General features: G+C 37.8%; 1 protein-coding gene across 1 annotated transcript in view; it reads left to right on the forward strand.

Moving 5' to 3' along the window:
• The first annotated feature begins 2,737 nt into the window (after nucleotides 1–2,737).
• LOC107549254 (non-muscle caldesmon-like) overlaps nucleotides 2,738–27,180 on the forward strand; it is a 42,841-nt gene continuing 18,398 nt past the window's right edge. Inside the window, exons 1-8 of the mRNA XM_016230266.1 lie at nucleotides 2,738–3,397; nucleotides 3,488–3,747; nucleotides 7,629–7,814; nucleotides 16,882–17,028; nucleotides 24,046–24,415; nucleotides 24,511–24,650; nucleotides 25,904–26,165; nucleotides 26,741–26,887. Coding sequence (XP_016085752.1) covers nucleotides 2,738–3,397; nucleotides 3,488–3,747; nucleotides 7,629–7,814; nucleotides 16,882–17,028; nucleotides 24,046–24,415; nucleotides 24,511–24,650; nucleotides 25,904–26,165; nucleotides 26,741–26,887 — 2,172 coding nt within the window. The remainder of the gene's footprint in view (nucleotides 3,398–3,487; nucleotides 3,748–7,628; nucleotides 7,815–16,881; nucleotides 17,029–24,045; nucleotides 24,416–24,510; nucleotides 24,651–25,903; nucleotides 26,166–26,740; nucleotides 26,888–27,180) is intronic.

Here is a 27,180-nt window from a genome sequence, read left to right on the forward strand (position 1 = left end):
GTTACTTATTAATCTTTTCAAAATACTAGTTTATGTGTGTTTTTGTGTATTTGAGAGGGCATGACTGTGTAAGTGGGAGACAACAGGAATGTGGGTAGTGGCTTGAAACTCTTGCTGTGTGTGAGTGTGTGTGAGGGAGTGCAGGACTCTGCATTCCCTTGGTGAGTCATAGGTCAGCGCATAGTCCTGCAAAATGGCAAGGTCTATTTCCTGTGATCATTAGCATTTTCTTTTTATCTATGAGTTGAGACAAGCAAAAAGTGAAAGGTTGAGTGAGAAATACCCAGTCAGCTATTTCACTAAACCCTTAGCACCACTAGCTCAAAATTTGTATGATCCTCTATTACAATTCTTCAAAGGTGGTATAACATATGTATGAGAGAGAGAGATTTTTTTAAATACCACATATATAGTGTTCTCATGACCAGGCAGCAGACATTACTGAAATAGGTGTCCTGAGAAATTTTAGTGCACTACAGTGCATGCTCTCCCAGGGATGGTTTGCGGTCTAGAATCTAGACTAAGTTCTCTGAATATTTCTCTCTGTGGAGATGTATCTTGGAGAGGGAGGCAGATGGCTGCAGGTGCTGAAGTCTCTAACATACCCTGTGAGGATTATGAGACGCAAAGGTTTCAGTTTAGCAGTTTATTAATGTCAGACTGCTGTTGATGTGCTTCAACTTCACAAAAACCAGACATCATGCTGAGCATGGGGTGGTAAGAAAACATGTATAAGTTCTTGCCTTCATGGAATTAAAGGAATAGTTCACCCCAAAAATGAAAATTTGCTGAAAATGTACTCACCCTTAATTTTTTTTCAGGACGTAAATGAGTTACAGAATGGATTTGGAGAAATTTAACATTACATCACTTGCTCACCAATGTATTCTCTGCAGTGAATGGGTGTTGTCAGAATGAGAGTCCAAACTGCTGATAAAAAACATCACAATAATCCACAAGTAATCCAATTCAAACCATTCAAACCATTGCTTTCAGCTAAAGAATGTCCTCTATCATAATAGTGCTTTCTCTCAAGAAAAAAGTCTGAATTAGAAAGAAATTTGCAAAGATCCAGCACCATTTATAAGTGATAACAGTTCAAAACAGAGCTAAATAGTACATTCCTTTAATATTCTATACTTTCGAGATATCCATGTATCCACAAATTCTAAATCTTTGACTCTGAGCTTTTGTCAAAGAGTGATTTCATGTTTCACATAACATGACTCATATTTATGAGTCTGTGAGTCGAACTGTCATTAGCACAGCTGTGCTGCAGTGAGACAGTTTTGACATGTTTGACAAGATCTTGGCCAGCATCCTGGAACCCATCCTAAATGTTGTGTCATTATGTGTGTTGATTTCTGTTGATGTCACTACATACAGGACATAGGCAAATACAGTATTTAATACTGACATAAAAACCAATAACAACAGAAAAAGTTTTTAGTTACGGTAAGTTCCAATTTTGTCTCAGATATTTCTCAGCAAAAGTTTCAATTTGTTCTCCATTTAATCGCATCAATCAAACAATCCAGATTTTAAGTGATCCCGTGGGTGCTCGTGGAAAAACACAAGATAGTCTTCATTCATTTTAACCAATAAGAAATCGATTGCAGCTTTTACAACTGAGGCAGTTTCTGGCATTATTTTAATGCATTAAGTCGAAAATGCATTATTGTAATACAAGAGGGCGCCAGCACGAATCTCTTGGCTTACCTGATCATGGCTCTGTGCTCCCTCTGATATTACGTGTAACTCAAACTTTGTCCTGTGTACGCGCGAATAAGTGCTTTTTGTAAACAGGTGTTTGTTAAATAATTTTATTTAGTGAAGCGCAACCCTCATAGAAACAATGTGTGTATTATTTGGTTGGTAACTGCATGCATTTCACTTCGCAAGATACATTTTGTGTAGTGAATTCATCAAACGCACCATCTAACAGAGTATAGCCTACTCTAGAAAAAACTAACAGCCAGTATAATGAATTACTGAGTAATGAGAATGTTTAAATATGTTAAGCATTTGTTGCATATGTGTATGATAACTTAGCCTGGTTATCATTTGTAAACAGCGGTGAAAATGTGTTTTATAAAAATAAAATAAAAATTATTGTCTTTTGCATCCACTTGACAACTGATATATTGTGTGCGCGCTGGAGGCGCCAGAGCGAACACTTTGGATATCAGTGGAAAAATGTGATATCCGTCAGATAAGAGCACGACATCATTCAAAACGGTCTATTTTTATTTGTGTAACTTGTAACAAAATGACAGTGAAACATTGTGCTTTTGTAAAATAAAGAAAATGTAAAATTATTGTTGGTGGTGCCACACATGAAGACGGAGACCGTATTAGAGCTGGCCCACTCACATCCCTTGGCAGGGCATCTCGGGGGCCGCGAACACCATCCAGCGGATTCGCGACCGTTTCCGATGGCCGGGCTTGGAGGCCGAAGTAAAGCAGTTCTGCCAAGCCTGCCCGACCTGCCAAGTGACGTCCCCCAGGACGCCTCCCCCCAGTTCGCTGATACCGCTGCCCATCATCAAGGTGCCCTTCGAGTGCATCGGGATGGACCTTGTGGGGCCGTTGCCTAAGTCTGCCCGGGGACATGAACACATCCTGGTGATCGTCGACTATGCCACCCGGTACCCAGAGGCAGTTCCCCTCCGAAAAGCCACCGCCAAAGCCATCGCCCAGGAACTCTTCCTGCTCTCCAGCCTTTATGTCCCGGCTAATGGCTGACTTCTGCAGGCTGTTGCGGGTGAAGCAGTTGAGGACCACAGTCTACCATACCCAGACTGACGGACTGGTTGAACGCTTTAATCAGACTCTGAAGCAGATGTTGAGACGAGTGGTCGTGGAGGACAAACGCGACTGGGACCTTATGATACCCTACGTCCTCTTTGGGATCCGTGAAGTTCCTCAGGCCTCAACTGGCTTCACGCCCTTCAAGCTCCTCTTTGGCCGGCAACCCCGCGGCCTCCTGGATGTGGCGAAGGAGGCCTGGGAACAACAGCCGGCAGCCCATCGCTCGTTGATCAAGCACGTGAAGCAGATGAGGGAAACGATCGACCGGGTAATGCCATTAGTCCGGGAACACTTAAGTAAAGCGCAGCAGGCTCAACAGCGCCACTACAACCAGGCAGCCCAACCACGGGAGTTCCAGCCCGGAGACCGAGTCATGGTCCTAGTCCCCAACGCTGCGTGCAAGTTCCTGGCCACCTGGCAGGGTCCCTATACGGTGCTGGAAAAGATTGGGCCGGTGACTTACCGTGTGCGTCAGCCAGGAAGGAGGAGAGCCGAGCAGCTCTACCACATCAACCTTCTGAAGAAGTGGGTTGGGACTAGAGACCAGCTTGCAGCTCTCGCCATCTCTGATCCCGTGGTTGTTGACGTCAACCCCCACCTCTCGGCAGCCCAGAAGAGGGAGCTGCAGCACCTGGTCGGTCAGTTCTCGGATGTGTTCTCCTCTCTTCCCGGGCAGACCAGCGTCCTGCAGCACGACATCTGGACGCCGCCAGGGGTCGTCATCAGGCAACGGCCCTACCGCGTCAATGAGGCTCATTGGCGTGCTATACAACAAATGTTGAAGTTGGGGGTGATAGAACCATCACGCAGCCCATGGTCCAGCCCAATCGTGATGGTCCCAAAACTGGACGGCACCCTCCATTTCTGCAATGACTTCCGCCGCCTCAACGAGGTCTCCGAGTACGACGGATTCCCCATGCCTCGGGTGGATGAGCTGTTGGACCGGCTGGGAAGTTGGACCTCACCAAAGGCTACTGGCAGGTACTCCTCTCTGAGAATGCTAAACCTAAGACCTAAACCTTTTTCTACCCCTAGTGGCCACTGGCAGTACCGGACCCTTCCCTTTGGCCTCCACGGGGCACCCGCCACGTTCCAGCGGATGATGGACATCCTGTTGCGGCCCCATCAGTCCTACGCCGCAGCCTATCTGGACGACATCGTGATCCCCTCCGAGGCATGGGAAGACCACCTGGACCAGTTACGGAGGGTGCTCTCGGAGTTCCGGAGGGCTGGACTCACCGCCAACCCTCGCAAATGCCACCTTACACTCTCCGAGGCAAAGTACCTGGGCTTCCAAGTTGGAGGGGGTCTCATTTGGGATGTTTCAGCTTCCAGGAATTGTGTACAAATCCTTGCAACATGGGGCCATGCGTTATCATGCTGCAACATGAGGTGATGGTCGTGGATGAATGGCACAACAATGGGCCTCAGGATCTCGTCACGGTATCTCTGTGCATTCAAAATGCCATCAATAAAATGCACCTGTGTTCATTGTCCATAACATACGCCTGCCCATACCATAACCCCACCGCCACCATGGGCCACTCGATCCACAACGTTAACATCAGTAAACCGGTCATCAGGTCGAGACCCCGATGAGGACGACGAGCATGCAGATGAGCTTCCCTGAGACGGTTTCTGACAGTTTGTGCAGAAATTCTTTGGTTATGCAAATCGATTGTTGCAGCAGCTGTCCGGGTGGCTGGTCTCAGACGATCTTGGAGGTGAAGATGCTGGATGTGGAGGTCCTGGGCTGGTGTGGTTACACGTGGTCTGCGGTTGTGAGGCCGGTTGGATGTACTGCCAAATTCTCTGAAACGCCTTTGGAGACGGCTTATGGTAGCGAAATGAACATTCTATTCACGGGTAACAGCTCTGGTGGACATTCCTGCAGTCAGCATGCCAATTGCACGCTCCCTCAAAACTTGCGACATCTGTGGCATTGTGCTGTGTGATAAAACTGCACATTTTAGAGTGGCCTTTTATTGTGGCCAGCCTAAGGCAAACCTGTGCAATAATCATGCTGTCTAATCAGCATCTTGATATGCCACACCTGTGAGGTGGATGGATTATCTCGGCAAAGGAGAAGTGCTCACTAACACAGATTTAGACAGATTTGTGAACAATATTTGAGAGAAATAGGCCTTTTGTGTACATAGAAAAAGTCTTAGATCTTTGAGCTCAGCTCATGAAAAATAGGGGCAAAAACAAAAGTGTTGCATTTATAATTTTGTTCAGTGTATATATATATATATATACTGAAATAATGTAAACAATAAAATAAAAATACCTAAGCTTAAAATACTTGTTAAAAAGTTGAAATATTAAAATTACTTAAAAATAAATGAAAGATAAATAGAAATATTAAAATAATAAAAATAAAAAGCAAACTATTAAAAATTATTTTTGTTAACTGAACAAAAGCTGAAATAACTAATTATAAATATTAAACTTACAAATTATAAAATATTATAAACTCAAACAGAAAGCTCAGCTGTAACTCAGCTGAAGGACTTGAGTTCTTGCTGATGTCTTTCTCTGTGTGGGCCGGTGGGCCAGTGTTCAAGCGAGGGCTGGACTTGTTAAACAAGGCTCAGTAAAGAGCTGAGGACTGCAGTGCTGAGTGCTGAGTGCTGGTATTGTCTGGAGAGAGACCCAAACAGTCTACAGGCCTGAATGCTGTGTAGTTTGCCATAGTAACCGGGTTAACAAGGCGGTGGTTTAGTGGACTGAGGCAGCCGTGTGTTCATGAGTGTGAATGTGCCTGTGTGTGGTGAAAAATGAGAGCAATGAGAGACGTTGTAAACATGTCGATACGGAAATCTGCTTTGAGCAAATGAGAAACAAGCAGATCAGCTTCAGTTGCTGAGGTTGAGAATTAAAGACAAATTGTGTAATGCTTTTCCTGGTTAAAATGTCAGTTTAATATGTAAACATATAGTTTACAGTTTAAACAATAAATAAGCAATTTGTAGGTTGATTTCCTGAAAAGTGTAAACACTGCGTCTCTGGTGGTTACAAATCATTGCTCTGTTTGTTTGAGAGACCCAACATAACACTGGATGAAGACAGTCTGCTTGACAAATCAATGTAAAAATGACACACTTCACCTTTAACTATATTTAAGTATCAAGAAATATTTTGTTTCAGGAGTATAGAGTTTAATAAGGTGAATGAATTAGGGAAATCTAACATTTATGTTCTGTGATTGGTCATAATTGATTGTGTTTTCACTATTTTTAGATAATTAACAAATAAAACAAATATTCCATTAGGTCGCTTATAAAAAGATGGAAAACTTCTCATGCATTGTCTTGCTAAAGGGTATTATTGCATCTCACATTTTATATGTGACCCTGGACCACAAAACCAGTCATAAGGGTCAAAAGTACATCATCTATCATAGGATAGGACAATATTTGGAAATCTGGAATCTGAGGGTAGGAACAAAAATCTAAATATTGAGAAAATCACCTTTAAAGTTGTCCAAATGAAGTTCTTAGCAATGCATGTTACTAATCAAAAATTAAGTTGATATATATTTATGGTAGGACATTTACAAAATATCTTCATGGAACATGATCTATACTTAATATCCTAATGATTTTTGACACAAAAGAAAAATCGATAATTTTGGCCCAATAAAAATGTTTGGCTATTGCTACAAATATACCCCTGCTATGCTATGGTTTTGTGTATTTATCTTCATTTGAAAGCCTGGGTTTGGAACAAGAGAAAAACAATTAAATATATAAATGAATGTCAGAGTCATTAAAGGCATGATGCGACTCCTTGACAAATTTCTTTTGTTCGTCTACTGTAAGTCGCTTTGGATAGAAAAACATAAATCATAAATGTAAATGCAATGTAAATGCATGAAGTGGCCAAATTTGAAGAAATACATAAAACTACCATTCAAAAGTTTGGGGTTGGGTTTTAATGGGATTTTGTAATATTTTTGAAAGAAGTCTCTTCTGTTCACCAAGGCTGTATTATTTCATCAAACATAAATATTGTGAAATATTATTACTATATAAAATAACTGTTTTCTATGTCAATATATTGTAAAATATAATTTATTCCTGTGACACAAAGCTGAATTTTCAGCATCATTACTCCAGTCTTCAGTGTCACATGAGCCTTCAGAAATCATTCTAATATGTTGATTTGCTGCTCAAGAAACATTTCTGATTATTATTAATGCTAAAAACAAACCGCGTAATATTTTTCTGGAAACCATAAAAATGTTTTCCTCAGGTTTGTCGTAAACAAAGTTCAAAAGAACAGCATTTATTTGAAATATAATTTTCTTGTAACATTATAAACATCTTTTCTGTCACTTTTGATATATTAAATGCATCCTTGATGAATAAACATATTCAAATCTTTCTTAAAAAAAAACAAATCTCACTGACCTCAAACTGTTGAACGGTAGAGTAATTGTCATTTAGTATGATTAATACTGCCGGTATAGGAGACAAACAACGGGACGTATCAAAATGCTTGCTGAAGTTTATTTGTAAGCATGTCTGAGAGCTTTGTTACCAATATAAACACAGTCAAAGAAAGGCTGAGTTCTGGGTTTGGGACGGGGGTCTTGTGGGGGGCTGGATTCATAGCATGGGGTGGGGGGTATCAACTTACATTTTCCCCTGGGACGGCCACATGACACTGGAAAAGAGGGAAAAGGAGGGGGAAAATATGTTAGGTTATGGTCTGAGCTCTCTCAATGAGAACCACATGCAGGAAAGAGAAAAAAACAGAGGGAGGAGAGGAGGAGGGGACAGAGTGTGACTAAAGCCAGTCTCTGAAACCAGACCGAGTGCCGCGTGGATCTCTCCTCAAAAGCTTGAGTGTCCGAGGAAAGAGAACGTCAGCATTTGTGAATCAGATTCCACGGAATACAAAACGTCCAAGAATTCCAAGCTCGGAGAAGAAAGAACAATATCAAGTGCAATCATGAGACGAAGCTCCAGCAAGCAAGGCTTGCAGAACCTCCTGAGGTGAGGACTTTGTGTGCCAGACTTTCGCATCAAATCATTTAAGGCTTGCAGATGGGCTCTCAGGTGTGATGATGGGCGTATGTTTTGTTTTCTTTGTTCTTTTGCAATTGCTAATGTCAGTTTTATGGGTAATAATACAACATTGGTTATTCTTGTTCGAAATTAAAGGGATTCATGTTAATATTTAATGCACTATATGACACAACAGCCTATATTTCAATGCCATGTTGTGCTCTTTAAGAACCTGTCATCCTTTGTTATGGGAAGACCAGAACTTTTTGCATTTGAGTAATGAAGGTGTCTGTTTTGGGGCAGTTGACATTAAACATTAAGATTGTAGTTTAAACTTTGCAAATACATGAAGGAAACTAGTAATCATTTATTTTGTAAATGATATTTTTTCTGAACATTTATTATAATTATTTTATATTATTGAGTCATTTTTAATCATAAATTCACTAGTAAACTAATAAACTTTACAATAAATGAACAAAAAAGAAATGGCAAGTAATACATTGTGATTTGTGAATATGGAAGCTTATTTCTGCAACAGGATAAAAAATACAAAAAGTAATTGCGATATAATCTCACATTTCTGAGAAAAAAGTCAAAATTCTGAGGAAAAAATGTGAACTGAAGATATAAACTAGAAAAATCTGTGGGGTGGGTGGGGGTGGTTGTAGGATCAGCAAAAAGCAAAAATAGTATTTTCTTGTATTTCTGTATTTTTTTATTTTTGCAGTGTGCCTGTTTACACGCATGTTCATGTTTACGTTCTTCATAGACAATTTTTAACAAGAAAACTTGAAATTGTCAGCATCGTGTTTGTTTTAATTGCCTAACAAATCTAAAAAGAAGACTGAAACAAAACCTGAAAAAAGTACTAAGATCAATTTACATATATTTGAAAAAATACAATAATTAACTCATAGCACATTTTACTACATCTTAGCAATTTGTTGCACCTTCATGCGCTGTTGTCTTTATAGAGAAATTGTTTACTGTGACTTTTATAAGCTGGAAAGTTGTCAGGGTTCCAGATAAGAGTTTATTGTTTCTTCCAGAGGTGCTGCGGGATTGTGGATGGATGATGGGACAGGACAAGGGAGGAAGGGAGGGTTGAGGGCACCCACACCCCCTAATTAAACTTGTGACCTGTTGACATTCATTGTGGGTTATCTGTGAAGGTGCTGCAAACCAACTATAATTTAGGTGGAAAACTGTAGTTTGTTTCCTGTAAACAATGAAGCAATATACCAATTCAAATACTATATCTAGCCGACTGTGTTTTTCCACAAACACAAACGTGTCTGTTCAGAATTTGACTAAAATGATCCAGAAACAGCTTAGTTCGACAAAAAATTTAATTCCAGTCATTGTTTGCCCATCATGTCAAACCCCTATAACTGTCTTTCTCCCGTGGAACACAAAAGGAGTGGTTTAATGAGTAAATGATGACAGAGATTTCGTTTTTAATAGCATACTCACATATATATAAGACTAAACAAATAGCATAACCTCTGTGGATGCTGTGTTCATTTCTGTACAGAGAGGATTTGAGATGGATCAGGTGTGCTTTGTCAAACACAAACAGTTTGCATTAATGGCAGACAGGATTTATTTCCCCAAGGTTTTTCAGAGCTGCCAAAAACAGCCTTTTCTCACACTCAGCAAGCTGCTTTCTCTATTAACGGCCTACATTCATCAGAACCATTGTGTGGTTTGCTTAGACACATACCGGATACATCAATTACGACTACAATATTTTGTATACGCTTGTCACAGTATTTTGAAAACCATTACAATGCCTGCAGATTGTACAGTATACACACAATATGTCAAACTGACACAAAAGCCAGCTGATAAAAACCTTTCCAAAAGAAAAAAAAAATTATAAAATCAAAGTTGTAAATAAACAAAGATAGTAAAAATTCACTGTTATGTAAACTCACAATTCTGAGAAAAAGTCAAAATTCTGAGAAAAAAAAAACATTCAAAATTGTGAGCTGTTAACTAAAGATACCAACTAGAAAAATCTGGAAACATATGAATAATAACTATACAATTTTAATGCGAGCTTATATCTCACAACTGCAAATATAAACTGCAGTTCTGAGAAGAAAAGTCTGAATTGTGAGATATAAACTTGCAATTTCGAGAAAAAAGTCAGAATTGTGAGATAGAAATTCACTATTTATTCTGAAGCCAAAAAATAAATAAAAGGAAAATTGTGAATTGTGAGATGTAAACTTGGAATTCTGAGAAAAAAAAGAATATACACAATTTTGAGAAAAAAGTAAAAATTGTAAGATATAAACTTGCAATTGTGAAAAAGAAAAAAAAAACGTTTTTATCCTTCCATACTAGCCATTTCTGGATGTAAACTGTTTCTATGGCATTTTTCTCCCACTGTAGATTTGGCAGGCTGTCAGTTTTTAGCTTTGTGGTATTGATTCTGTAAAGTAAAAAATTTCACACCATTGTTTTTAACTTGCTCGAAAAGTCTCTCTCTCATTGTGGACTAAGCCATGACCCCCTGATCCATGGACTTTACGTGAGCCGCTCTTCTATTTACAATACTCTGATAAGAGCTGCTGGAATGCAGGGGGTTTAGCCGTTTGACCGAAAGGGTCTTTACCATCCCTGTGGCAGTGCGCTTTTCCGAAGGTTTTAGGCAGCAGAGTAGAATAAACACTGAGGGAACTGTGTTATGTTTAGTCAAGCATTACAAGAGTATTTAGAGAAGTATATGGGGGGTGGGGGTAAGATGTGCCACTGAGGATATTCTCTGTAGGCAATGCGAAACACGTGGTTTGTACACATATATATCAATCAATTAACTGAAATGAGAACAAGTGTCTATTCCTGGGCCATACAAATACAGAGAATCAATCATTTCATATTCAAAATTCATATTTCACATTATTATTTTTTTTGATGAAGTGATAGTTTATTTGAATGTTATGCACGGCCATCCTCTCTCTTTGAAGTGTGCTTGGAAATAAAAAATTTTTAGAGCTCTCCCATTAAATGACATAATTATAGATATTTCAGTTCTCATGATTCATAATGCACAGCTTAGATCAGTGCTTTGAAATGTCGTCAGCCTTTCAGGGAACACTGGGAAACGTATGTGAGGTTTGCAGTGATGCGACCACACACTGACAGCAGGAAGACACTAACATGCCTGGGAAAATAACTCTCCTTTGCTCTTTAAATCTGTCATTAAGATGACATAATTTGACTGGCAGAGTCAATAAACCTCACAGCTGCCTTCAATGCAGATACAAAATGAGAGAGGAGCAAATAACAGCATCCATCAGTTAGATCTCAAAGAGCAGGATATGCTTCCCTGTAAACAAACACAAAACAAGGACTTGCTTCCCTGTAAACGAGAACAAAAGGGAACATTTAAATGCTTTCAGTTAAGAACAATGATTTGTTCTTTCATGCAAAGAAGATCAGAAAAGAGTAAAGTTAAGAAAAAGGTGGTACAGCAGGAACTTTTTTACGCTTCACATTTTAGTCCGAGATGAAAAAACTGAACACATTAAAATGGATGTGAGTGTTTTTGCAATTGCAGCTGGCACCAACTGCATAAATTGTAGGTGTTTTTTCAACCTCTGGATGCTGTGGTAGAAATTTCCTCTACAATACCTAAATCTTATTTTGTGCATAACTATTTAATAATGAATTTAGGGATATGATTTACTGTAACATTCTGTTTTCTTTTAATAGGATTGAATGACTTTGCTGAAGTAACACGTGTAGCCTACACATTATGTCTTTTCGCGGTTAAAACACCATTTAGGCGATTATGTGAGAGCTCATGCATTTCAGTAAGCTGTAACATACTCTTTTAACATACCTTTCTTTTCATTCAAAGTTTCATTCGCACAATAACCAGAAGTAAAATGGAAGAGATGGTCGTTCACGTGTGCTTCACGCTGCCGTTTAAACTCGAGGCGCGAGTTAAAGAGCGCCAAATAAAAGAGAGCCAAAACGTCATTTATTGTTTGAATTCGGTAATAAATGATTTCCACGCTTTGTTTTTTATGTAGAAATTAGTGATGTCAATCGGAAAAAAAAAAATTCTGAAATGAATCGCGATTAATCCCACCTAACATTAAAGTTTTAAAATACTTTTACATTGCAATAATTTCACATTCAATCTTCAAATGAATGTATAAACAACATAAAGACAGTATATCTTTAATATTTATATAATGGCCTATTTTTATATGACTGAAGGCCAGTATCACTCTGATGTCTCTATGAAATAGTTTTTCCCCCTAATATTTAACCATTGATTAGCATTCAACATTACAAAGCTATACATTTTAACATTTATTAAACTACTTATAATAACTTCTAATTTAAGTGAACTTTAAACAATCTTTTTACAATCTATCCAGAACACCTGAGAAGAGATGATGCAACCCCTCAGAGGACCTCAGATGATGCCAACCCTGAAACAACATACAGAACTATCACATTTTGCTACATTTTGCTAATAATTGCTGTCAATCGTCTGTTTGATTACGTCTTTAATTGATTTATCCATACATTTCTGCCATATGTACATTAACTGACAGTCACCACTGATAAGCTACTACTAAATATATTGTAGAAACATAATTTTCTGTAAAGATGCTTTGCAACGATTTGTATTGTGAAAAGCGCTATACAAATGAACTTGAATTGAATTGAATCTTCACATAAACCCATTATAATAAATGTCATATTTACCTGTGCCCTTCTGCAAGTAGGAAACATACAGAAATTGAATAAATTGATCAAATACTAAATTCTCAATTAAATACAGATGAATCCTTAAAGGGTTACTCCCCAAAATGAAAATGTTGTCATTAATTCTCACCCTCATGTCGTTCATCCCGTAAGACCGTTCATCTTCGGAACACAAATTAAGATATTTTTGATGAATTCCGAGAGCGCTCTGACCCTCCATAGACAGCAATGTAATAACACGATCAACGTCCAGAAACGTAGCAAGGAGATCGGTAAAAGGCTTTCTTCTGTGTAAACTTTTCCTTACAAGTACAATTTTAGTCCCCTTCAAAAATTGCTCTTATAAATGTTATGTTTAGTGTCCTCCTCTACCATTAGACAAAATTTACGCCCCTGCTGAAGTTGGTAGGTCACATTACAATGACAACTTGATGAATGTTGCTGGTGTAAACAGGGCTTAAAAGTAGTTCAATAGAAAAAAAAAATGTGATCACTTCATGTTGTTTCAAACTTGTATGCATTTCTTTCTTCTGTGGAACATAAAAATATCTACATATATGACAAATGTTTATTCAAAATATGGTGTTCTGCAACAGAATTAAAGTCATTGGTTTGGAACAAGGGTAACTAATGACAGTAAATAATGAAAGAATTTTCACTTTTGGGTGAGCCATCACTTTTAGCCATCCACCAGCAATAACAACACCCTGTCTGGAGATCATATATCAGACAATTGACATTTACTGAGCAGTTTCACTTTAATAATTAAGGATAAGAGCTGGAAAGGGAAACTCAGGTCGGAGGTCAACTTCTATGTGACCCATTTGAGACTGACCAATCTAGCTCAGCCGGTGCTCTGCAAGACCAGACATGGCTGTGGCAAATTAGGGCAGGCAACAATGGCGAAAAACATTTCCGAATCCGTCAAGCCCTCCAAATCCTTTCAGCCTCAGGGCACCAGGCTGTGGAAGTTTAGTCAACACATTGTCAGGGGAGGTGATACATGCTGAATATAAGCCAGGCTCTTGTTTTCTTTTCCCTTTCTCTCTCACACACACTTTATTGTTTCCATTTAATTCAGAAATGGGTCTGAGAAACAGTCTGCGTTTGATAATATGCTCACCATGACTGAAAATGTGTTTTCACTTCCATAACTCTTGGAAAACGGTATTTCCAGACATGAAGAAAAAAGAAAACCAGGCTACATAATCGGACTGATAGTGGTAAATTAATCAGATATTGAATGACATCACTGGCAGACAATCACTTCATGTTGTTTCAAACTTGTATGCATTTCTTTCTTCTGTGGAACATAAAAATATCTACATATATGACAAATGTTTATTCAAAATATGGTGTTCTGCAACAGAATTAAAGTCATTGGTTTGGAACAAGGGTAAATAATGACAGTAAATAATGAAAGAATTTTCACTTTTGGGTGAGCCATCACTTTTAGCCATCCACCAGCAATAACAACACCCTGTCTGGAGATCATATATCAGACAATTGACATTTACTGAGCAGTTTCACTTTAATAATTAAGGATAAGAGCTGGAAAGGGAAACTCAGGTCGGAGGTCAACTTCTATGTGACCCATTTGAGACTGACCAATCTAGCTCAGCCGGTGCTCTGCAAGACCAGACATGGCTGTGGCAAATTAGGGCAGGCAACAATGGCGAAAAACATTTCCGAATCCGTCAAGCCCTCCAAATCCTTTCAGCCTCAGGGCACCAGGCTGTGGAAGTTTAGTCAACACATTGTCAGGGGAGGTGATACATGCTGAATATAAGCCAGGCTCTTGTTTTCTTTTCCCGTTCCCTCACTCTCACTTTATTGTTTCCATTTAATTCAGAAATGGGTCTGAGAAACAGTCTGCGTTTGATAATATGCTCACCATGACTGAAAATGTGTTTTCACTTCCATAACTCTTGGAAAACGGTATTTCCAGACATGAAGAAAAAAGAAAACCAGGCTACATAATCGGACTGATAGTGGTAAATTAATCAGATATTGAATGACATCACTGGCAGGATTGACATCATTTACGTGGCTTCTGCCAAAAAAATGAAGTAATCCTGTCTGGGTGATTAACAGCCTATAATAATCAGAGGCACATGAACTGTGTGTGACACATTAGATCTTGCCATAAGCCCTTTGTGAAACTGTATGGTTGGTTTCAGATGTGTGTGTGTGTGTTTATTGTAGTTTGGTTATGAGTAGAAACTGCTTTTTCCTAAAAAAACCCACTATTGCTGCAGGCCGAGCACTACAGGTAACTGCAGCTGTGCTGATATTCAGAACATCTAGATTACAATGATGATAGCACTTTTCTACAGTGGTTCAATACACTATAAAATAACTTGTTTCAGAACAAATTTAGCCAGTTAGATTGCATATTTTTCTTTGCTAGTGAAAATAATCCCAAGATACCCAAGTTAAAGGTTTAGTTCACCCAAAAATGAAAATTCTGTCATTAATTACTCACCCTCATGTCGTTCCAAACCCCGTAAGACCTTCGTTCATCTTCGGAACACAAATTAGGATATTTTTTATGGAATCTGAGAGCTCTCTGACCCTCCATAGACAGCAAGGATATTACCACAATCAACACACAGAAACGTAGCAAGGACATCGGTAAAACAGTCCATGTGACATCAGGGGTACAACCATAATTTTGCGAAGCTACAAGAATACTTTTTGTGCTCAAAGAAAACAATAATAACATAACTTATTCAACATTTTGTTTACATCCAAGATGTAGATGTGTTTATTTCTCTGGAACAGATTTGAAGAAATGTAGCATTGCATCACTTGTTCACCACTGGATCCTTTGCAGTGAATGGGTGCCATCAGAATGAGAGTCCAAACAGCTGATAAAAACATCACAATAATCCACAAGTAACCCACATGACTCCAGTCCATCAATTAACATAAGAAACATCTGCAAGAAACAAATTCATCATTAAGGCATTTTAACTCAGAATAACTCTTCCTTCAGTGACAAAGTCTTTCCCCTGTTGTCCTCTCACATCAAAACACCCCAACACATTTGTTTAGAACTGTTTTTGCTTGTAAACAGTGGTAGATATGTGCATATTTCTCTCCTGATTCAGACAAGACTACTTTTTTTTTTTACTGGAGAAAGCAATATTATGAATAGTGGACTCATATTTTAATTGAAAGCAAAATCTGCTAAATTTCTTCTAATCTTTTCTGATGAAGAAACAATCTCACATTCATCTTTAATCAAAAATCACATTTAAAACGGTTCTTTGCCCAAGAAGTTCATTGACGGAGTTTTGTGGGGGTTTTAGGTTCTTCAGTTGCTATCTGCTCCTTTAGCAATTTAAAATACGTTCTTGGTGTTACATTATAGGTTCTTCATGTTGGTTTCACCACTATCATTAATAAAGAACTCAGTTGAGTTGTGGAACCTAAAAAGTTTTACCTATGGCATCAGTCTGAAAAGCCTTATTGTTTCTAACTGGAACTTTTTTTTAATGTTGATGAATGACTATTGATCTGTCAAAATGCTTTTATGGCTAGCTGTAAAGTCATCGTAGCAACCTGTAACCTGGCCTGAAATTCTTCTGAGGGTCATTGGTGACCTGTGTTCACCTTTAACTGACCCAGAATCCAGACTGAGTCCCTAAAGTCCTAAAAATCAGTACTCAACCTCCTGTCCTTCCAAACCTGTGTGAAGGTCTTGCTTCTACAGAGCACAAAATATCTTGGAAAATCTTTGGGTCCAAATAACATTGGAGCCCATTGACTTCCACTGTATGGACAAAACAAAACCACGGAGTGTTTTCAAAATATCTTCTTTTGAGGCCCACAGAAGAAAGAAAGTCATACAATTTTGGAATGTGAATAAATGATTTTTGGTCGAACATACACCAAAGTTAATGCTTGCTACCATAAACATTTAGCAAGACCTTGCATTAGTAAATATAGCTTCAAGTAGCAACTTAAATTAGTAGTTTGGCCAACTTTTTTCAGCATAGAAGATATGAAGAGCATATCTGTGTGTTTTCAAGCTAGATAAACACAGAGATGCTTTAGTATCTTGAGTGTGAGTTTGCAGGGTCACTCAAGCATTGGTGGTGTCGAATGCCAGAGCAGATGTTCCACTGGCTCTGAATCTCAAGCAAGGGACTAAACAAAAGGTTTCTTGAAGAGGTCCATGTATCATAGACAACAGCACTCTTCTGGGCTCGGGGTCATTCATCATTCGACCACGGCTCTCACATGGGTCAAGAAAGAAAAACGATTGTCTTCTGGCGTAACAAGGGGCTCGTTTTCGTTTCTCTTCCTGCAGAGTGACGGCTCAGCGAAGTATCGAAGATGCTGAGGAGATCGAGAGAGAAAGGCGACTTCGGGCCCGGGAGGCCTTCCGCAATAAACAAAGCCTGTCTGGATCTGCCGGTTTCCCTCAGGACAGTGTGAACCCACCTGAAACCGGCCTGTAAGTGTGAACGCCATTCTATTCTTTGCACTTCACCTGGTTTTTTTGTTAGGCTTGTTTTGTTGCCTGGCTGATTTCCATGTGAAATAGGGAAATACAGACTTACAACATGTCTGGTTCTCATTGTCGCTTTTTCTGGCCAAAGTCTGTCCACTTCGAATATATAAGAGTGTCCATGATACCCCTCAGGACAGTGTGAACCCACCTGAAACCGGCCTGTAAGTGTGAACGCCATTCTATTCTTTGCACTTCACCTGGTTTTTGTTAGGCTTGTTTTGTTGCCTGGCTGATTTCCATGTGAAATAGGGAAATACAGACTTACAACATGTCTGGTTCTCATTGTCGCTTTTTCTGGCCAAAGTCTGTCCACTTCGAATATATAAGAGTGTCCATGATAAAATAAAGAAAAAATCTGGTTTAAAATACACGTGCCAAGTTCTGCGAAATGTACTCTTTGTATTCATGTTGGTTTCATTCTTAAGACAAGTACATTTACATTTAGTCATTTAGCAGACGCTTCCAAAGCAACTTACAAATGAGAAAAACATGGAAATTAAATTAAATTAATAAATATAAAAAATGTAAAGTAAAATTTTTTGGGAGTTACACCACATGACATTTTACAATCTTAACTAACCTTTGCTTGTCATAAAAATGTTAATTATCTGATATTTTAAGAGACTTATCAATCTTGACATTAATTAATTAGCTCTCTTCATTATACAATTTCTGTTTTTTAGTTTTGAATTGTTTTCTTGCATGTTTCTGCATGTTGGTCACACCACTTGACATTGTTTGGCAGACAAAAGTTTTTCAAATACTAATATATTTCACTGCTTTATTATTATTATTTTTAGAAAAAAATTATTAAGTGTTGTCCCAAACTACTAAAGGTTTATTTTCAAGAACTGTTTTCTTCATTAAAGGGTTTTCTGTTAAAGTATTAAAGGGGTCATATGATGCGATTTCATTTTTTGCTTTCTCTTTGGAGTGTTACAAGCTCTTGGTGCATAAAGAAGATCTGTAAATTTGCAACGACTAAAGTCTCAAATCCAAAGAGATATTCTTTATAAAAGTTCAGAGTCAGCCACACCTACCTAAAACGCCTCGTTCTAACACGCCCCCACATGTCTATGTCACGATGTGGGAAGATTTGCATAATGCCGCCCAAATGTTCACGCAAAGAAAGAAGGCCTAACTTTTATTCTCACTGTAGTATTGTTGCCGCTGCCGCCATGTCGTGAAGGTGCTGTGTGCTTCGTTGTGAAAGCGAAACTACTTTGTTTGGTCTTCCAAAAGAGGACGATATCGCTTCGTCATGCCTAGAGCTGATCTGTGCTGGTCGCTGAGGAAATACATCAACTTAGTGCTGTAGATCGCCGGACTGGCTTTCACCGTTTTCACCGCTCCTTCGCCGGGATTGCCGTTCTCGACCCTGCCGCATCAGCTCACTCTTGCCCGGCTTCAGCTCACGCTAGGCCGCTTTGTTTGGTCTTCCAAAAGAGGACGATGTCATGCCTAGAGCTGATCCGTGCTGGTCGCTGAGAGAATACTTCAACTTAGTGCTGTGGATTGCCGACACATTTTATGGAGGACTGTTTACTGATCCTGGGAGAGTAACGTTAGACTAAAATGCCGGCAGTTCTGACTCACGTAAGTACGTTTTCTTTTATCATTTGCCACTGATGATTCAAACGCGAGTTTTGGGCAGTGTGGAGTAGCACTTGTTGTTTGTCATTTCTCCGATCACAAACGCAGACCGGGTTTTATGTTTACGCGGCATGATGCAACGCAACGCGTAAAAAGACAGTATAAGTCATTATAATCCATAAGTATGTCCCCACTGGATGCAACAAATGCCTCGTTTATAATGGGTTTTAATGTTTTTGTGTCATCGCTCCGGCTGGGACACGCCATCAGTATGGTGAGGGGCGTAATATTTCCGTCTCACGCTTGAGGTATTCGGCCAATCACAACGCACTGGATAGCTGGCCAATCAGAGCACACCTCGCTTTTCAGACCTATGAGCTTTGTAAAAATCGACGCGTTTCAGAAAGGCGGGGCATAGAGGAGAAACAATAATGTACAGTATGTGGAAAATAATGTTTTTTTTTTACTTTAAACCACATAAACACATTTCATTACACCAAATACACAAAATAATGTTCTTTTTAGCAGCATCTTATGTTGCTTATCTTACCCTTTAAACTGTTTTTTTCATCAATTTGACAATTTTGACTTTTTAACATTAAAAATTTAATTAACATTAAAGAAATTAAAAACGTGTTAAAATATATAAATACACAAGCAATTGTATGTATGAATTGCATTTTCAATGTGTTTTTGAACACAGATGATTCATATTATGTGATTAAACCTATCACACGTCTTTTATTGTCAGGATTATGGTTTTAAGGTTGGGTTTAGTAAAAGGTCAGTTTAGTTTCCTTTGTTTCTCTCTCCTTTTCTCTCAACTAAACCTACACGTGCATATATACAGTGGCACAGCTTTTCTCTCATCATTACCTAATCTCTGAAGAATTTTCAGCAAGCATGCCTTTGGAGCAGGGTTTATGTCATATCCCACACCACAGCGCCTAGCTTTTAATCAGAGAAACATTACAGGCCTCACATCCCACATATTTTATATGTGTGAAGTTAAACACAGCTCTCTGAGTCAACCTGTTTAAAACAGAAACAGGTCATCTAGGGCCATTTTGTAATTATCCTTGATCAGAGAAGATTTAAAGGCTCGCTCTTGGCTTAGAGACACATGAATCATTTTCAAGACTTTTTAGATCGGTTCAACACGGAAAGAGGTTTTTAGCAATGCCCGTTTAGAGGTTTTCAATCTGGGCTCATAGAATAAGCTTGGGTGTAGTAAATAAGCATTGAGATTTATTATAACTGTGTAATTGAATAGTTTTGACTGACTGTTGATGTTCAGTCGTTATGCTTTGCTGAAATTCTGCTTAATAATAGTGTGGATGAAATAGATTTTAATTCAAGACTTTGCAATGAACAGGGTGAGAGGTGCTGTTGGTGTCAGTAAAAACGGCCTCTGTTATCACTATTATGAGCTCGAGTGCAAGGTGTGTGTGTTTAAACCTTTTGTGAACTCTTTGAGTACACCCTTACACAAATTTACCCTTGTAACAATAGTTAGTAGTCAAAATTAACACACTAGACTTTTAATTCCATTGACGTCCATTCATACGCATGCGAATGTGTCAGACAGGAAACGCAAGCCCGTGCGAAGATATTTCTCATTTCCCTGCGTAGCAAAGTTCAAGTTTAGTGAACTCTCGTGTGTGTACTTGATTAACTATGCTTGTGACTGATTGTAATCACTTAAATAGAAAATAATTATGACTAGTGAGGATATTTTGGCGTGTGATGTCATATCCTGCTCCTGCCCCTTTTCGCAGCACCGCTGAACGTATTTTGCATGCTCAAAGTCTGACAATCATGCGATTAATCACGATTAAATATTTTAATCGATTGACAGCCCTAATTTTAATATTTACAATTTTCGTCAGCCAAATCAAATACGATCAACTGACCAATCAGGGAAGTGGAACCTACCAAAATGCAGAAAAAAGGAAATAATGTCATAAAGAGGGTCCCCCATTTTACTGTATGCAAAGGTCAGTATGTTTCTTAAAATATCAGACAATTTGATATTTTATGACAAGTCAAGGTTTGTTCAGGGTGTAAATTGTCATGTGGTGCGACTTCCCAAAAATGTAATGATATTTAAGAATTAATAATCCAGGCATTAGGCTGCTTTTACACTGTTGCTGGGGGTTGGTTTTGTTAGTCATCCCCATCCCATGCCAGAATGCAATTGGGCTAGTTTTTGCCGTGATTGGGCTAGTTTTGATTAGCAATTGGACTGGTTTTGTTATGCAGACCTGGCAACACTGAAACCAAGATAATTGTTTTACCTTGAACAATACACTAAAAAACTTTTTAAAAATAATAATGGAACATTTTTGTACATTTCTTTTACATTTCTGCGAATTAGCAAAATTTGGGCACATTTTCACTGGTAAAAAAAGGTTTACTGTCTATAGTACGAAGCCTTGCACATGACATATAAAAAATATGTTGTTCATTCTCACAACTTATTAATTCATTTTCTCATTTTAGTTAAGTCCTCAAATTAAGAGTTTGTTCCCTTGTTGTAGTAAATTGTGGCCATGTTTTACTAATTTGTTCCCTCATTTTGGAACAAATTTGTACAATATGTCCACGATTTCCTAAAATGAGAGAAACAAATTAATAAGTCATGGGAACAAATTTCTAATTTGTGCCCACGATTTAATTACAATGAGGGAACAACTAGTGAATTGTGACCAAAATGTACAAAAATGAGGAAACAAATTCTTAAGTTGTGGCCACTATAAATATGTGTACAATAAAGATGTGTTACACTGTAAAAAATAAGTGTAATTTTAACTGTAAAATTGTAAAAACACTATGGAAAAAAACAGTTAATAGGTTAACAGTAAGTTCCCGTACTATATACAGGGAAAAACTGTAAAATATCTAACCAGAAATTTCATGTAATTTTACAGTAAAATGCTGTTAATTTTGCTGTTAGTTTTTAGAAGTAAAAAATAACAAATCAATGTATAATTTCCAGTCAAAACTGTAAACCGATATTCCCAGAATTCCCTGCATGACACTCCACATTTTAAAATATTTTGTTTAAATAATCATGTTTTTTTTAATAGTTTTTGTTATCAGTTATGTATATTTGGGCTTTATGTTACATCTTCTGTTGTTTATTGAAAGTTGAATGCATTATTTATGTATCATGTGTGTTACCATTATGGTGTTTTGTGTTTGCATGAATGACTCTGTGCACCTTCTATATATTAGTATATACTTCTGCTTGTGGCGAAGCTACTTGTGATGAGCTTTGATTCTTCATGTGGCTTTCTCTTTTACCACCTGCTTTATTATGGTGGTTGTCAGTATGTTAAAGGTACAAAACAGATTTTAATAGCAGTGTGCATTGTTGAATTTACTGGTTTACATTCAAATTTTCTTGTTTGTAAATTACAGTTTTATACTTTATTCTGGTAACCACAGCTGCCAAAATTATTTTGTAAAAACTACAGACATTTTTTTACAGTGTACTTTTAAACCAATCAGCTTTCTGTTAGTCAACCTGGTGAATTCACACGACAAACTTTAGCCCTTTGCGAAATCTGTGCACTCTGGATACTATGAAGTATACACAGCATATTGCCTATTTAAAAAAATAAAAAATAATAATAAATATTATGTGAAATAGTTAGCATTATGCAACAACATTTCATGGCACCTCATCAAAATCCTTTGGTCGCCCCTGGCAAATGATAGAAAACAACAACAAACTAGCACCTGTCAGATCGTCACACACACCTCTGTTCACATCTGTTTTGTGAGGAGCATGTTTGAAGTCGGACTCTGGTGTTAATAGGCTGGCACAGTGACTTCAGCACATAGTTTCTCTCGTCAAAGTTACACCATCACAGGTGTGTGGGCCCTTGTGCTGCTTTCACTGACTGGAGCCGTTTATGCCTGACTGACTGTTAACTTGCCCAGATTCCCTATGAATGTAATTATATAGGTCTGCCTCTCATTCCTCTAAGAATGTCCAGTGTCTCACTCCAAAGTAATGGAGTCTGCATCATATATATATATATATATATAAAACATCTGGGCCTAAGTTGATTCTAAATTCCATAGATTTCAGCCTATGTGAAAAGTAAGGAACAAATCGGGATTTATAAAGGCAAAAACTAACATGTAAATGTTATGCATACAGCAGCTAAAGAGCATGTGTGCAAACCTTCTTTTTTTTTTGCGCTTGCATGTACCAGTAATTAAAATAATTAAACATTGTTTTTAAAAATGTAAAGATAAATATACATTAATGAATGCGCAAATGAGCAACTGCTTTGTGATATTTATGTCACTAAAATTAATTTATTAATTATATACAGTATGATTTTCTAACTGTATTGTGGGCATTCTGTAGATGGAGTTGATGTGCTTGTTCACATTATGTAATAAAGCTGTAAATATTTATAAAGTGGAATGCATTCAGGATTTTTTTGTGTGCATATGGACGTTTTCGTATTCGTTTATATATTTCATATTTCTGAAATTGTAATACTGTCACACTTATAAAAATTCTATGTACGTCTTTATAAAGGCAGTTCATTTTTTGAAGGGCATGATTAAGTATATCTGACCTATTTTGCAAATTGAGTTCAAGTTAATTATATATTTAATATATTTTAATTAAAAAAAAAATATGATAAAACATGTTAGTAAGTTCCCTTACTCTATACAGTGAAAAAACTGTAATAGATCAAATGGGATATTCAATGTAAAATACTGTAAAATGTTTGGTGTTTGGATGCATAAAAGAAAAAGTAATCTTATAATTTACAGTGAAAAAACATAAATTGACATTCCTTAAATTCTCTGTGACAGCTCAAATTTGATGGCTTTTTATTGAAATAACTGCATCTTTTTAGTCATTACTATTAGTTGTGTACATACATTAGGTTTTATGTTACATCTTATGTTGTTAAACGAATGTTTATTGCATTATTTTTGTGTTGTGTGTTATTATGGTCTTTTGTCATTCTATATATAGCCTCAGAATAGAATTTACCTCAAGATACAAAATTACCTCAATTTTAGTAATATGGTACATTAACATTATTTCAGTTAGTGAAATACATTTTATACTTTAAATAAAAATTTTAATCTGTAAAACTTGCAACTTGTAAAATGTTGCTACAGTAAAGTTCTGGCAAGCTTTAGAAAATGTTATAGCGATTAAGAATAAACAACTTTTTTAGTTTAATTTTAAAAGCAAGATTCAAATCTTCATTTCCTATACGAGCGCCACAGCTCAATGCGCATGCACTAACTGCTAAGCCATGGCTCATATAAGATTGTATGTACTTATGTATATAAGTATATAATGTGTTGTTGATGTTTTTTCAGCTATGAAAGTGAATTCAAACCTAGCAGTTCGACTGCTGTGGATGAGGATGAAGGTTTCAGTGACTGGACCCAAAAGCTGGGACAGAGAACAAGGTCCAGAATGGCCGAGAACAGCAGTGGAGAACAGTTACAACAGGAGGAGAAAGACGTGAATGAGAGATCTAGACAAAGTGACAAAAGCAGCTTCACCACTTCTATACAGTATCAGCAAATACAGGACAGAGAGGATGAGGAGAAAAGACCAGATAGGTGGAGGAGCCCTGAGAGACGAATGGAGATCAGTGAGAGGGTGAGCAGCCCGAGATCAGAGGAATGGCATGACGACAGCAAAAGAAGACAACAGGAAATAACACCACAGATGGAGAACAAGGTGCCACGGGAATTAGTACAGTACAGTATTAGAAGTACAGAGCATCATATCATGTACTAAATCAACTATGTCTAAATCAATACCATCACTCACAGATGAAAGAGGAGAGGAAGGAGATGAAGGTGTCATATACATCGAAAGTATTCCTACAGCAAGACAGAATGCCTAATGGCAATGGAGAGGCAGCTGCAGAGGAAATTACATCACATCTGGTCAAAACCAAAAGATCACCCAGGTAACTTGTCTCCATGCACTTTCTCATCTGTAGGTTTTTGGGGAAATCTTATGAAGATATGTTTAGGTCACATGTTCAATCAATCAATCAATCATAATGAAGCCTGTTTTAAGGATCATCACAATTTTTTCATGACAAATAAGCACATTTTTCCATAATTCCTATTATTGTAAGTGACACTGTGCACTTTGCGTGTATGTTTAATCAAAACCATATATGTATGTATGTATGTAGCCTGTATATATATGAATGTGTGTGTGTGTACCATTGAAAAAAATACAGTAAAGCAATAATTTTGTGAAATTTTATTACAATAAAAAAAAAAATGCAATTCATTCCTATGATTATAAAGCTGATTTTTTTTAGCATCATTACGCCAGTCTTCAGTGTCACATGATCTTTCAGAAATCACTTTAATATGCTGATTTGTGCCTCAAGAGACATTTCTGCTTTATATATTTGTGGAAACCATGATGCATTTTTTCCCCAGGATACTTTGAAGAATTTAAAGTTGAAAAGAACAGCATTTATTTGAAATAGAAAACTTTTGTAACATTATAAATGCCTTTACTGTCACTTTGTTGTTATAGTGCATTACACTAATGAGAAAGCAAATAAATAAATAATAGTATATATTATTAGTCACTATTTTTAAAATACAGCCTGTTTAACCGTAAGAGTCAAATAAAGGGAAAATTAATTATTGACAAAATAATTGTTTTGATGACAGTTATTATTTTTGATTAATAATAATGATTTGAGGAAAGGACTAACATTTTAAGTTGACTTTAGGGGGAAAAATAAGCATAGAATTTGGTCTTGTTAAAATTAGAGGCTTATGTCATATGTGTTATATATAGACGTGACCTAATATTTTTGCTGCCAAAAAAGTTGTGCCAGGAAGTTTCTAAAATGGCTGTTAAGGGAGTTAGTTTATATCTATCTAAAGGTCTCGTATAGCCAGCCCTTTAACTAATACCGTCATTTCTGGCCCATTTTTCGGCTTATTCTGGCCAAGAACTATCCACTTAGCAGAGTCTCACTAAAGGTAAACTGACCAATCACAATTTGTTTTATTTTTATGTGCCATTTAAGTATATATGAGATAGATCTGTGTGGAAAAATAATAAAGTAATGTATGACTGATCAGAAAATCTGCTGGTGCAATAGTAATAATTACTGATTGTTTCATAGAAATGACCAACATGCTGTCTGAGACTAACCCCGTTTTTCTGTTCTCCACTCTTCTCCAGCAGGACTGTAGATGTAGATCAGGTCTTTGAGACTAAGAAGGACATGGACGCTGGTCTGGAGACCGAGCTGAAGCTGGAGAAGATCAGACGTAGCCACCAGGAGAAGGAGAGCCAAGGAATGGAGCAGCTACGGCAGCGTCAGGCCGAGGCTGAGCTGGAGCTGGAGGAACTGAAGAAGAAGAGAGAGGAACGACGCAAGGCTCGTGAAGAGGAGGAGCAGAAGAGAGAGGAAGAGGAACAGCAGAAACTAGCCAAAAAAGAGGTGACTGAGCTGATTTCTATTCGTCTAAATCCAAAGTTCTGGCATGAAACTCTAGATGGCGCAGTTCGATAAGTCTAACTCAATCTGACATAATGACATCATTATCACATGGTGCAGCTGATTGATCCTTTTTGTATCAGCAGCCAATGAGCTTGTTGCTTAACATTCAAATACATGGCTAGTGCTTGCTGTAGCAGTTGCAGCACGCTTTAGAAACCCTCCACCTCACCCTGCTCCACCTTTATAGATCTGCTACAGGGTGATTTCATGTATATGTATTTATATATGGTGGTTATGTCATATATGTTATATGTGCATCAGCAGTATTTCTTACATGCTCACAGCAGCATGTCTGTAGATGTATGGGCAGCAGCAGCGTAGCAGATCTATTCCGCCAAGATCAAACACATCAACATTGTCATGTACATTACCATGCCAATCCCTCTGCGAGTTGTCATGATATAACTTTTTATTTTGGTGGGAATTTTAAACTATCTATGTTCCTTCCAGTAGTAGAACATTATTTAGTAGGGTTTGCATAAAACATAGTCACGTATCATTTGTATTAATTACAGGAGGACAAGAGACAGATGAAGGAGGACATTGAGAGGAGGAGAATGGAAGCAGCGGAGAAGAGAATGAAGAATCTCAACATCACACCTACAGATGGCGATGATCCATTTAACCCTCTAAACCCAATAAGTCCAACTTTCAAGGTAACTATACATATCTGCATAAACATTCTCAACCTTTCCTTACAAAAAAGTACCGTGGCAGTACAATAGTATAGTGATGCTGTCAGTAATTAATGCCATTGAACTTTGACAAACACTATGGTACTGACTGATAACCATGCATATGGTTTTTCATGATACTCCAAGATACCAAAAGAAAAGGGTAATTATAGGTGTTTTCGCACTGCAGTAACGTTTTTGAAGTTACTAGATCTATTGGCGGAATTTCCCACTTTTTGGTGTGTTCACAGCCAGGGGCGGTTCTGGGGGGGGGGGGGGCC

The sequence above is a fragment of the Sinocyclocheilus grahami genome, unplaced genomic scaffold (genome assembly GCF_001515645.1).
Source record: "Sinocyclocheilus grahami isolate Dianchi unplaced genomic scaffold, SAMN03320097.WGS_v1.1 scaffold367.1, whole genome shotgun sequence".
Classification (NCBI taxonomy): domain Eukaryota; kingdom Metazoa; phylum Chordata; class Actinopteri; order Cypriniformes; family Cyprinidae; genus Sinocyclocheilus; species Sinocyclocheilus grahami.